Source organism: Syzygium oleosum, unplaced genomic scaffold (genome assembly GCF_021117445.2).
Source record: "Syzygium oleosum isolate NSW1041296 unplaced genomic scaffold, Sole_v2.1 Sole_v2.33, whole genome shotgun sequence".
Lineage (NCBI taxonomy): Eukaryota > Viridiplantae > Streptophyta > Magnoliopsida > Myrtales > Myrtaceae > Syzygium > Syzygium oleosum.
Window position 1 is genome coordinate 2094919 of NW_026607517.1, and position 13446 is coordinate 2108364.

General features: G+C 43.1%; 2 protein-coding genes across 2 annotated transcripts; both read left to right on the plus strand.

Annotated features, from left to right (window-relative positions):
• The first annotated feature begins 1288 nt into the window (after window positions 1–1288).
• LOC115672661 (SWI/SNF complex subunit SWI3D) lies at window positions 1289–8058 on the plus strand. The gene is made up of 7 exons (XM_030594538.2): window positions 1289–1880; window positions 2596–3122; window positions 4197–4856; window positions 6129–6289; window positions 6372–7009; window positions 7364–7554; window positions 7642–8058. The coding sequence occupies exons 1-7, from the start codon at window positions 1466–1468 to the stop codon at window positions 7966–7968; spliced, it is 2919 nt and encodes a 972-aa protein (XP_030450398.2). The 5' UTR covers window positions 1289–1465; the 3' UTR covers window positions 7969–8058.
• Window positions 8059–8817: 759 nt separating this feature from the next.
• LOC115672517 (proline-rich receptor-like protein kinase PERK7) lies at window positions 8818–12432 on the plus strand. The gene is made up of 8 exons (XM_056304887.1): window positions 8818–10136; window positions 10258–10794; window positions 10913–10999; window positions 11089–11159; window positions 11276–11352; window positions 11558–11696; window positions 11807–11968; window positions 12074–12432. Exons 1-8 carry the CDS (start codon window positions 9644–9646, stop codon window positions 12314–12316), a joined length of 1809 nt encoding a protein of 602 aa, XP_056160862.1. The 5' UTR covers window positions 8818–9643; the 3' UTR covers window positions 12317–12432.
• The last annotated feature ends 1014 nt before the right edge of the window (window positions 12433–13446 follow it).

Genomic DNA, 13446 nt, shown 5'->3' on the forward strand with positions numbered 1-13446 from the left:
ATATGGATCGAGTATGGGTCACTAGATTTGTATTGCATAGAAATTTGTTAAAACTGGTTAAATATGTCAATTTGGGTCTAACTATTTTCGATCCGATCCACCTATTTGACGAGTTTAACTTAGAAATAACAAAAGAGATCCCTCGGGCTCAAGGTTCCATAAGATGATTTTTCGGTCAAAATAACGTCGTTTTATTTCACTTAAGCAGCAACGTTTTGATTTCCGACGTCAATGTATATAGATTTTTAACAGTCCTCATTAACGGAACTTTGACAGAGGGTAATGTGTCACGTGGGTACAAGTTTATGATTTTTTACATTGCAAAGAAAAAATTATAATAAATATGTCATTGCGGGTATAATTTGGAGTTTTTTGTGGCTTTTATTCTTGGCTATAAAAATAATGCCAATGATGGATCTCCACGAGGACATGGGTCCTATGTGCGTCCTGATGTCATGAATTATGAAAACGAGCATTAAATTGTCGTTTTTTGTGCATATCCATGCGATTTTTCCACATCATCCACCAGCAAAAATGGACTGTACAAGGATCGATGCGTCCGTTGCGACTTCATATGCTATGAGACGGAACAATCAATGGATTCGGTTTGCATTCTCATTATTTAGAAAATGCCTTTTCGTTTGAATTAATAATGGAGCGACTAGGCAGAAGCACTCGGGCCATCTTGTGCAAGATTTACAGTTTCCATTGTCGTGCATCAAAATCTTCCCCCTCCAACACGTTCTTTTCTTGACAGAACTCGAATTTTGGCATTGCTTTCTCTCCATGTTTCTCGGATTTAATCTTTAGAAATGACAAAACATGCTAATGAAAATCATATAGCCGATACTTACTTAAGAAATAGCTGATTCGATAATTCTCCATGATGTCATTTGATTCAAAAAAACGTAACACTTATTATAATTGATTTACAAAACTGGTTAATTAGCTGACATTTCAATCTATTATCAGTTGCTAAGTATGACCCGTTTATTTAATTGGATCGCCTATAGCCTATAGGTCGATAATCGCATAATGAATTAATTTCGTAGATCAGTCTTATAAAAGGTGTGGCCTTTGCTCACTTTTTGGCACGAGTCTCTTCGTCCAATTGATACGGGCAAGCGGATCTTATGAATGGCCCGGCCCGACGTCCCCTTCCCTGTCCTAACACGTTGGTCCTGCAACTGGGCGGGCTTGATCCCCCGACATGGCCCGACCCGACCCGGATCGGCCCGTCCCGAAGATGGACCCTCCCATCGGTACTCTATCTCCCGGTACCTACCGGCCGCGGCCAGTCAATGAACCCCCCCCCACTCGAAAGGCAAAGATGCTCGTCGCCGTCGCGTCAGCGACCAGCTCTCGCTCGCTCGCTGGCGGTGACGATCCTTTAGCTCTCTGAGGATTCGTTTCGAGTGGGGCAGCTTCACCTTCCGCACTGATCGAAGACCTCTTCCCCTCCGGAATGGAAGAGAAGCGCCGCGACGCCGGAACCCTACCGGCGGGGCCGGCCGCCTCCGCCGAGCCCCAGTCGGCGGACGCCGCCTCGACGCGCCGCCGGGCGGGATCCCACAAGAGGAAAGCCGGCGCCTCGGGCTCCTCGTCCGCGCCGTCGAAGCGGGTCACTCGCGAGAAGAGCTCCATTTCCCACCACGCCCAGATCCACAACGGGCCGCTGACCAGAGCTCGCCAGGGCCCCAGCGGCCTCGCCACGGCCGCCGTGAAGAGCGAGGAGAAGAAGGCTGCGCAGGAGGTCTTGGAGGCCGAGGAGGCGAGGAGGGCGAGCGAGCAGTGGGAGGCGCTGGAGGCGGCCATCGAAGCTGATTTCGAGGCCATTAGATCTCGAAATGCTGATGCTCATGCAGTTCCTAACCACTGTGGTGAGTTCACTTGAGAGCTCACTTCAGATGATTTAGCCTTTGCCCGAGTGTTAATCGTCATATATAGAAGTAATTGTGGATGGGGATTTCTTTAGAGAAGGAGTGCAATGTGTGAATCTGAATTTCACTTGCGTTAACAAGGAAATTTAGTTTGTCCTCTGCGACTAGTTTGTTATAAGTTCATTCTTGTTTTGTGGTAAAGGGTAATGACTTGTAAGTAATGAGGGCAGATTTCGAAAACTGTAAATTTTTCTTGTTGGTTTTTGTTGAATGGAGATGTCTCTTCTTCCTCTATCTCTTTCTATAATTCACTATTCAGATGCATTGCCTCAAAACTGTTCTTCGGTTCGCCAAGCCCTTCCTTCCTTCTTCACGAGATACACCAACTAGTACATTCTTTCTGATTCAGATCAGATATTTCGTCCTCGGGCCTTCCCTTCGTCTTGATTCAAACATGTTGAATGAGATTTGTAGCGCAGCACATAGCATTTTTTAGCCACTCTCTGCAACACTATTTTGGAATGTAGCAGAGCCCTCTTGATGAGGTCCTATGTTGGTTCAAATCTTTTAGGTGAAAATTGGTCATTGTGTTTCTGCAAGTTTGGAGAATGAGTGATAATGTGCTACTTTTTGAGGTCATATTGTTGTATTAAGCTCTTCCCTTTAGGAAAACAAAAAAGATTTGTTTAGACAAGCATTTCTTTGGGTTTTATAGGTTGGTTTTCATGGACAAAAGTTCATCCTCTTGAGGAGCGTGCATTAGCTTCCTTTTTCAATGGGAAATCTCAAAGTCGAACACATAGTATGTACTTGGAGATACGCAATAAAATTATGAAGAAGTTCCGTGCCAACCCAAAATCGTTGATTGAACTGAAGGACCTGGAAGATCTTGAAGTGGGGGACTTGGAAGCTAGGCAGGAAGTTTTAGAGTTTCTGGATTACTGGGGTTTGATTAATTTCCATCCCTTCCTACCATCTGACTCATCGAAGACCGATGCTGACGTCATTGGAGTTGCAAAGGAGGATCCTATGGTTGAAAACTTGTACCGCTTTGAGGCAACGCAACCATGTCTTCCTATCGCCCCAAGAAATAACCAAGCTGCTCCACCTATGCCATCTGGGTTATTTTCAGAATCTGCAATTGCTGAAGATTTAGTAAAACCAGAAGGGCCATCTGTGGAGTACCACTGCAATTCTTGTTCCGCTGATTGCTCTCGGAAGCGTTACCATTGTCAAAAGCAGGTAATTTCGTAGTGCATGGAGGTTTTGGTGCATTTATATGTTCCTTTCCATTGAGTCTTTAGGCAAAGGATGGTAGCTGTCACTTTTGTCTAGTCTAATGTCATGAGTTCTCTATTCTCTACTCCTCCATTCGTATCCCTTCACCTGCTTTGGTATATATTGTACCCTCAAAACTGCCGCTGCTGCAGCTTCTTTGTCCCAAATTTTGGTTCTTCTACATCTTGCATTACAAAAATTGATGCACTTATACAGCTAAAAGATAACACATAATCTGCTAAAGATACAATAGGAATTGATCTAGTATTAAATGTTGAACAATCTTTGGCACGATAAATGGGTGTGAGTGAGAGAGAGAGTTAGGGTTAGGGTTTTCTTTTCATTGTTTGTTAAAAGTCACATATGGGCGATGCTTGAGTGTGTCACCCACCAATCAAAGACCAGATTAATGCCTCCAACTAGGTTGGAAGGGAGAAGTTGAAAATTATCTGCAATTACTTATCACCATAAAATAACGCCGCCCATGCTGGTTACTAATCTTAAATCTGATTTATTGATATTAAATACTATGGCTACTGATCTGAGTACATAGGTTCGTGCATTTGACTGAATGACACAGCGAATCTGACTGAGCTTCGCCCGCATGTATCCTGGGAGAGAGATGGTCCATAATCTTATTGCCAGTCTATAGCCTGTAGCATACTTTAAAATGTGGTCTTGGTTTGTCTGAGCTTGTGCTGGAATATTTGGTTTTTGCTGCATGGCAAATTTTCCAGAACTTGCTTCATTATCTGCGTGGTCTAAGGATACAAAAGTCTGTTCTTCATTTTTTTGGAGTTAATTCTTTTGGATAGACATCAGAAAAGTATCTATAAACAGGACCGCATCTAATGAAATGCAAAATTCGCAACTTTCAGCGGCAGTCCCTTGAATGTGCTTCAACAAGCTCTGGGAACTCTTCTGCAACTTAAATGATGATGTGGAATGGGAACTCTGTTGACTACTATCATTGAATTTAGCTTGTGCTTTACATGTTTATCTTTAAATTTTTCTCAATAATTATGCTTTATATGGCAGGCAGACTTTGATTTGTGCACTGACTGCTTTAATAGTGGTAAGTTCGGGTCAGGCATGTCTTCGTCAGACTTCATTCTAATGGAACCTGCTGAGTTACATGGTGTAACTGGTGGAAATTGGACTGATCAGGAGACACTGCTTCTCCTGGAAGCATTGGAACTTTACAAAGAAAACTGGAGCGAGATTGCTGAGCATGTAGCAACAAAAACAAAAGCTCAGTGCATATTGCACTTTCTTCAAATGCCAATTCAGGATGCTTTTCTTGATTGTGATGATGATGTTGATGCGACTTCTAAGGAAAATAAAGATCTTACTACAACAAATGATGATGCACCTATTAGTAGAGATACCCCAGAAAGGACAGAAGGTAAGACTGATCCAGTTGAGGATCAGCCCCAGACTTCACCTATGGATATATCAAGGGCAGAAGATACTCATGAAGGGAAAGTTGATGAGAAAACTTCAAGTCAAGAAGAAGCTAATAAATCAAAGGTTGCTCAGGATATTCCAAAGCTTGAGGACACAGAAGTGAAAGTTAAGGACATAAAGGAAGATCTTGCTTTGAAGGCTCTTAGAGACGCATTTGAAGCTCTTGGTTATTTTTCAACACCTGAAAGTTCTCTTTCATTTGCTGAAGCGGGCAATCCTGTCATGGCCCTGGTATGGTGGACTCTATGTCTCTAAGATTTGGAATATTTATGGGTTCTGATTATTCTGAAGCAGAAATGGCTATAAATTTCATTTTTAGGTTGACTAGACTATACCTGAGTTTTGATTATGTGAAGTGAAAAATGACTTTTGATTTAGTTACTAAGTTTGCAAATTATTGCAATGAACCTGTAGTATGGTTGGAACTTTGAAGGCACCAGAAAGAGGGAAGGGCATTAACAGTTCTATGAGGGCTAGCAGGTGTAAGCAAATACGTTGAATCTCATCTCCTATTTTGGAATGTCCTTGAAAACATGAAATTTACCTATATTTGCAAAGGTTGCCAGGGTGAGTGCCTCCAGTGCAACTTGGCATTTCTCTTAATGAAAAACCATTATTTATCTCTCCTTTTCTTCCCTTTCTTGGCTTCTGGTCCTGTGATAATTTGTGGTGGGTATCACTTGGCGTCTTCCTCTACACTGCAAGATGTTTGTTGCTGGCTTCATCTTATAGATGCAGCGTGAGGTGATGAATTTTCACTGTGTTGACTTTGTTAATATTTACCGCTTTGAGATGTCTATCGTTTACATGTTTTGCCAAGTGGGGGGAGGTGGGAGCTGGGCCTGCTTTCTTTAAATTTGTCCTCCATTATATACTTGTGCTCATTTATTGGCTCTTCACAGTGCCTGGCTGTGTCTGCTGCTTTTTCTTTAATTGATTAATAGTTTCAGTTGGAAAGAAGTGTATGGTCAACCTAGTGCTAGAAACTGATGAAATCACACATTTTAGGTTGAATGACGTACAGAAGACTGTGTACATCTTTTCGATATACCAAATTTTGTTTCTTTTCTTTGTTGCATCCCATACCTTTGATCTCTTGTTTCTGGATTTGCCAACATATTGTTTACTGAACTTTAACAGGTTGTTGTATGAGTTTGTTTGTGACGTTACTTTGTATATTCCAGATATTACAGGCAATTGCCTATCCAGTACCCAATATGAGAAAACAATTGCTTCTTGCTTACATTCTCGACATGATTAATGACCCCACAAAATTCTCGATTCCTTTCTGCTTCAGCAATTTCTTTGTTACATTGCTCCACAATTGATTTCTAAATCTATTTGGAATAAAAGCAGCTCAGTAATGTATATCCCGTTCCTGTTATTTCTATAGCACCAGAATTTTTTATGACCTTATTCTGCTTTCATCTTTTGATCTTGAACAACTTGCAATTTACTCCTGAGTCATGATGAGTGAAAAATGATGTGGCTTTCCTTTTGCAGGCTGGATTCCTAGCGCGGATGGTAGGATCTGATGTTGCAGCTGCCTCTGCGCGTAGTTCTCTAAAATCAGTTTCTGGCAGTTCTCCTGGCTCGCAATTGGTGATGAGACATTGCTTCATTTTGGAAGACCCACCAGATCATGAGGAGGCAGGTTCTCAGAGGTAGGTAGTATGTGAGGAAAGCTTTTTTCTGTTATAGGATTTTTGTTTCTTGTTTGTGTGTGACACCGTGAGATGTGTGCAGTCTTGTAAAAGAAAAGGGCGATGCCGTTCCTGAGAATGATACAGATAAGGAGCAGAAAGAGGATATAATCCCTTCAATCACCAGTGAGGAGGATCTAAAGAATGGTGAGAAATGCGAAAATAGTGATCATCCTGCCGCAGAAGATAATGTAGAAGCTGCAAAAGAGCTAGATTCTAAAGCGCAGCAACTCAGACATAGTAGCCTTAATGTGGGCTCCTCTGATCTGTCGAAGAACTCTGAATCAGGTGTGCTGAAGGAATCAAATGACTCGGCATCAGATAAAGAGCTTCCGCGCAGTTCTGCACCATCACAAGAGAATGATAAACAGGGAGAGCCTTCTCATTCTCCAAATGTGGACTTGGTTAATGATTCCCTACCTTCAGAGAAGGCTGCGCAGCCAGAATCTAGTTCAGCTGGAGAAACTTCATCATCTCAAGAGGCATCAAGGAGTAATGACGCAGGACATGAACATCCGATAAGTAATGACGATGGGCACCCTGTTACATCAAACGAGATTGAGCCGCTGGATCAATCTGCAGCTACCGAGTCGTCCCTTCCTAAGGATAAACCTAAGGATCTTTCTGATTCTGAGACCACTAGAACTGAGCAGCCACATTCTGTGGTGGAAAATGGATCAAGTATCTCTCTCTCTCTCTCTCTCTCACACACACACACACACACACACGTTATTTTTGCTGCATAAAGCTGGAAAGCCAGAATCATTTTCCAATGTTAGGAATTCATGGAATGGGTGGACTGGGGAAAGTGGCCTCCTCTCTTATGGGCTATCATGTAGTTACTTATGATAATCCTTTTAGTCTGATTGTTCAACATGCTTGTGAACTTGATTATAAAAGTCCTGGAATGAGTAGAATTAAAAATTAATCATCATTTTTAGTGAGGAGCAGAACTAGTGGATTTTTTTAGTAATTCACTATTGGAGATGCAGAATGCTTTTATTTATTCATTGTGCATCTTTATTCTTATTTCAGCAACTGAGGATCAACTTAAAGACGGGAAAAATGGAGACCATGAGCATGCAGCAACAAAATATGACTCTATGGACAAACTCAAAAGTGCTGCAGCTTCCGCTCTTTCAGCAGCTGCAGTGAAGGCAAAACTTCTCGCAGACCGCGAGGTAGATCAAATCCGACACCTTGCTATATTATTGGCAGAAAAGCAGGTATTTTCTTATCCATACGAGTTAATAAGCTGTAGCCTCTTGCAATTTGCCATAGCATCTCTTTCTGACCGTTCCTTGATGAAATAGTTGCATAAAGTGGAGATGAAGCTGGCGTTTTACAATGAAGTAGAGAACGTGACGATGAGAGTGAGAGAACAATTGGAGAGGGCAAGACAGAGGTTGTACCACGAGAGAGCGCAGATAATTGCAGCTCGGCTAGGTTATTCAGGTTCCTCATCTAGACCAAACCCGGCGTTGCTGCCTACCAATAGAGTTCCCATGAATATGGCAAACCTGGCTCCAAGAGCCCCGACAAGCATGCCTTCCCAAAGACCACCTCTTCTGAGACCGCCGGGAAACGTGGCTCCCAACCCTTCTAACCCATTTGTATCCACATCAACTGCGGGAGGTTGAATTTATTAGGATGTAAACATGCTCTGTGGAGACAGAATTAATCTCAATGAAAGTTTATGCGAATGCGATTACGTTCTCGCAATTAATCTACTTCCACGAGATCAAGCGAGGAACTAGCCATGTATACCTCCATTGGTTACATTTCCTCTTTCTTTAGTTTCCGTGATTTATGGGTTACATCTCATCTGAATCTGAGATGTGAACGTAGTTGTAGTCATGTACCCAATCCATTTCAGTAGGGCTGCAAAACTGTGTTATGTGAGAAATATATCTATATCTGTATTGTATACCAAATCAGAGGTAAGGGAGAGGAACATGGGTCCCCATCTCAAGAACTCTCCTCCCATTCATTTTCTTTCCTCTGGACAACTCTCTTCACTATTTTTTTCTTCCTTTCTCAAATTATTAGTGTTTGTAGTATTGTAAATTATTTTCAAGATCATAAGCTCACATAGATTATAATGTGATTAAAAAGTTTGACGTGCATGATTTAGGAGTGTAGGGATATAAGTCTAAGTACACATGAAAAAATTTATCAATAAGTAATTTCATAAGTTTAGTTTATTCTACAAACTGAAAACCTATACATAGGATTTGCTTTCATTCACGTAATTTGTTGTTATAATTTATCGAATGATTTTTAAGTAAAAGTGAGCAAATATAAGATTAGAAAAAAAAAAATCTTGACTAATAATGAATTAAAATTATTTATCCATATCATTCTACATTCTTAGAAATATAATGCGATTCTCAGAAAATCGGAGAATAGATTGGATAAGAGACTAACCAATTTATTGAAATATAGCGTGTCTTTATCCAGAGCCGGTTTTTGAATGCCATAGTTTAGAATCAGTATTTTGATGATGTCGATTGATATTTGTAGGGTATGCTAGAAACTATTAGATATCTTAAATAACAACACGGAATATGTCTACGACACCTCAAGTTTATTTTTCAAATCATGTCCCGACATTGCGCAACGAAAGAAGAAGAAGGTTAATTAACAGGGAAACGGTTGTCCTAACAGAAAAACAAGTGGCCAAGGGCAACAACAAGGAGACAACGAACGAATGCTTGGGAATTCCAGGTTGGACCAAGGGATTCAAACCCAACAGTTCCCTAATGTCAAAACGTTTGTGGCTAGGAATCGTTTAGCATGCCCGAACGAAAGAAGGAAGGCGTGGAGTGGAGGAGGGGAATAAGAAAAAGAGGGTGGTCGGGTGCGCAATGTGGAGAGACGAGAATGTCCGATGATGGAATGGAATGGAAGTTGCCACAAAAATAGCAAACACCTGAAAGCCCAAGATCGCCCCTTTTCCAGCAGTTGAGGAGACCGAGAAACGAACGCGGGATTCCCTCTTTTCGTTGAAGAGACTCCAGCCAAGCGTTCCCTCTCTTTCCACTCCCTTTGAGAAATTTCTCTGACAGGTACTCCCTTCCAACCTGTTCATTTGCTGCAGAATTCGACAGATCGCGTTCGTGTTGGGAATGGGATGGGTTAGGTTGATGGCTATGGCGTTCATGTTCACGTCGCCAGGATCCTAGAGGGACCAGTTCCCGTGTTCATCTCTCCCTTTATCCTCACCAGGACTCTATTGCTTTTGGAGGAAGAGGAGGAGGAGGAGTTCTCCGCCGTGGTCTCCGACGGTTTCCTTTTTATCGGAGTCTCCTCCCGATGGCTTCGCCGCCCCCGCCATCATCCTCGTCCTCACCATTGCCGCCGCCGCCGCCGCCATCGTCTTCGCCCCCACCTCCGCCATCGTCGTCGCCGCCGCCGCCAAACTCTTCACCCCCTCCCCCGAAGGACTCGAAATCCTCTCCACCGCCTCCTAAATCATCCAGTTCTCCTCCCTCCCCATCTGATGATGATGGCAACTCATCCTCCCCGCCGCCGCCTCCTCCTCCTCCGCCACCACCCCCGCCTCCGCCGCCGCCGCCTCCACCACGACGATCATTAGCACCGCCATCGCACCACACGCCATCATCGCATTCCTCTTCGAGCCCCAGCTCATCATCGTCTCCCAATGTACCTCTCATTGTGGGATTAGCAGTTGGAGGAGGATTGTTGCTACTAGTCATGATTGCGTTCCTCTGGTCGTGCGCTAGAAAGAGGAGGAGACCGCACGATCAAATGAACTATTATAGGGACCACTCCAACGGATCCAAATGTAAGATCAATCTTCAAACCAAATCGCAACTATGTTTCTCCCCTCTACATTGTCCTCAAGTGCTTCTAAGTTTCTAAAGTAATGAAATACATTCCTCACTTTTGGCACCATTCCAAAACAGTTAGTGATTATTACAGTGGCCCTCAGCATCAACACGCGAATTGGCAAAACAATCAACCCATGGAACACATGGTCAAGGTACCTCCACCTCCTGGGGCGATGAGCACGGGGTATGGTGGTTGGTCGCATCCACCGCCGTCATTAAGCAGTGGCCAGGCGAGCTCAGAGTTCTCAGGCCCGCATGGCCCGCCATTGCCGCCGCCTCCTCCGTGCTTTGCACTGGGGTTCACGCAGTGTACCTTCACGTACGACGAGCTAGCGGCTGCGACTGGAGGGTTCTCGCAGGCGAACTTGTTGGGACAAGGCGGGTACGGCTACGTGCACAAAGGGGTGTTGCCCAATGGGAAGGAGATAGCGGTGAAGTCGCTGAAGAACGGTAGCGGGCAAGGCGACCGTGAGTTCCAGGCAGAGGTCGAGATCATCAGCCGCGTGCATCATCGCCACCTCGTGACTCTCGTGGGTTATTGCATCTCGGAGAGCCAAAGGGTATTGATTTATGAGTTTGTGCCCAACAACACCCTTGAATATCATCTCCATGGTATGTTCCACAAATTCCTACCCCGGTGCTAATGCACTAACAATGTTTTTGAATGTTACAATCTAAAGCATAATTGATGAGCTTCATTGATCTGTTGCTCGACGAAAAATCTATATAGGGAAGGATCGACCTGTCATGGACTGGCCGATGAGGCTTAGGATAGCATTGGGTGCAGCCAGAGGACTTGCTTACCTACATGAAGATTGTAAGTTTGCTTGATAGTTGAACTCAGAAATTGACTCTTCACGCTCTCTTCCTCAGTTGTATCTAATTTGTTCAACTGATATTAATTAGGTCACCCAAAAATCATTCACCGGGATATCAAAGCGGCAAATATACTACTCGATTTTAACTTTGAAGCCAAGGTAGGAAAAATGGTTGCTCAACTTGAATTTCAAGTCCCTGAACCAGTAAGAAGGTGGTACAATGTCTTTCAGCTTCGGGCTGGCAGTCTGATGATTTCATACTATGCGTACTTTAGGTATCTGATTTCGGCCTTGCCAAGCTATCTACGGACAATCATACTCACGTGTCGACGCGGGTCATGGGGACATTTGGGTGAGAATAAGCATCAATCTATGTTCTTGCAATAACACACACACGTCTCGTGAAATAGCTGTTGACTTAGTTAGGGCAACATCTACTTCGTTTTATTGATGATAACTGATAAACTCAACCGATGTACATTAGGAGATCAATTGATCCGAATTATTTGGAGATTTCGATCTGTGCATCCATTTTACTGAGTAGTCTACTGATACAGATATTTAGCTCCGGAGTATGCAGCGAGCGGCAAGCTGACCGAGAAGTCCGACGTCTTCTCTTTCGGAGTGATGCTCTTGGAACTAATAACCGGAAAACACCCCGTCAACACCGATATGGACGACAGCCTCGTGGATTGGGTTCGCAATCCTCTCGCTTCATTGGCTTAACGAGCATTCGCATATAATGTGTTTGCTCATCATATGTTAGATTGAATTTGACAAGGTTTGTTGTGTTTGTGCATGACCAGGCAACACCGATGATCACAACCGCTCTGGCGGAGGGAGATTACAGTGAGTTGGTGGATCCACGTTTACAGGACAACTATGTCCCTCAGGAGATGGTGCGCATGGTCGCTTGTGCCGGCGCATGCATCAGACGCTCTTCTAAGAGAAGACCCAGGATGAGCCAGGTAAGAACAATAATTTCAATACGTTGAACCACGTACAGGTAGCGAAGATAACATTATCATGCTATTAAGAAACCGCGAAGCTAACAGAACTCGTATTCGAAACAGATTGTCCGGGCGCTTGAAGGCGATGTATCATTAGATGAAGTGCACGAGTGGGCGAAGCCGAGCAACAGCTCGACTTTCGGAGGTGGCAGCACGGAAGCAGGTTCCTACATTTCGGACATGAAAATGCTTAGGGAAAGCGCTCTCAAAGGCGAAGTAGATGTCAGCAGCGATTACGGATACAACCCTTCTAATTCTTCGACCGGCAGCAATTCGCGTGAAATGAGCAGGAAGGAGAACTTTTGAACGAAGTTGATCTTTGTTTCGAGCGTCTCTCGATGTGGTAGACTCAGCAATGCAAATGTTGCATTTCTCTTTGAATCCTGAAAAGTTCTCGATCAACACCGAAATCTGTTTCTTTTTTTGCATGTGATTTACATCCCATCATTGAAGAACTCACTGGCGTTTTCGTAGATCTTATGCAGTTCAGGGTTATTGTATCGCCAACCCGTGACTACCTACCATTTTGGCCGGAGAAAAGGTCTTGATATGTGGTCAGATAACAAGTAACAGATGAAGTACTTTTCAGTAAACTCATGTGCAGATATAGAAATTAAAACCCACATTTTACCCTATTAACACTTAGATACCTCTACTTTTGAAAATACCAAATACATTCTCGAGTTTTGCCTCGGAAAGGCTACCACTTTCAAGGGTGGAATTGCCGTCATCTTTGCAAAATTGTCCTTCCGTCTTACGGTTCTAAATTCTCATATCCACCTGAAACGCTCAAAATCAACTAAAAATGAAACCATTTTCAACCTAAGATGCGCAAGGAGTGACGATTTAGCCTTTTCAACGTCGACTTTTTCTTCTTTCTAAATCTCCTTTGCCCTCGATTGTAAACTTCTTCCTAGAGAAAGGTCCATGCGCGGCAACCTCATCTTTGTTAGAGATCACAATTTTGTAAACAACCCTTTCAGCATAGCGATACGATTCGACGTAAATCCACATTCACCAATTTCACATCAGGATCAGATCATGTTTTCGTATCATCACCTCATGTCGTGTTATGGGTCACCACAACACACACGATACCCGAAAGCAATTATATGAAGTCAGTTTCCCCTAATTCATGTCGTAATGAAGCCATCATTTCGAATCCTGCCAGTTCATGAGGTGTCATTTGTAGATAACTTATAAAGTTGTCGTTAAATGCGCAAAAAACTATTCTTATAATACAAACAAAATTCACATAAAACTATACTCTATCAAAACTTCATGTCCACGTCGAGTCATGCTCTCGTGTTGGGCTGCGAGGCCAAGTTTAATGAAATATGGATATGAAAATGTATAATGTTATCCGATAATTACATAAAAAACAGAAGGAAAAACGAATTGGTTTACATGGTTTGCCTTACCAAAAAGAAAACCCG

Excerpts from the sequence above, each read along its gene's own strand:
- LOC115672661 (XM_030594538.2), top strand. The coding sequence starts at position 1,466 with ATGGAAGAGAAGCGCCGCGACGCCGGAACCCTACCGGCGGGGCCGGCC. Across the intron at positions 1,881-2,595 it reads TGCAGTTCCTAACCACTGTG|GTTGGTTTTCATGGACAAAA; the intron begins GTGAGTTCACTT and ends TGGGTTTTATAG. Across the intron at positions 6,290-6,371 it reads GAGGAGGCAGGTTCTCAGAG|TCTTGTAAAAGAAAAGGGCG; the intron begins GTAGGTAGTATG and ends AGATGTGTGCAG.
- LOC115672517 (XM_056304887.1), top strand. The coding sequence starts at position 9,644 with ATGGCTTCGCCGCCCCCGCCATCATCCTCGTCCTCACCATTGCCGCCG. Across the intron at positions 11,000-11,088 it reads TGCTTACCTACATGAAGATT|GTCACCCAAAAATCATTCAC; the intron begins GTAAGTTTGCTT and ends GATATTAATTAG. Across the intron at positions 11,353-11,557 it reads CGGGTCATGGGGACATTTGG|ATATTTAGCTCCGGAGTATG; the intron begins GTGAGAATAAGC and ends CTACTGATACAG.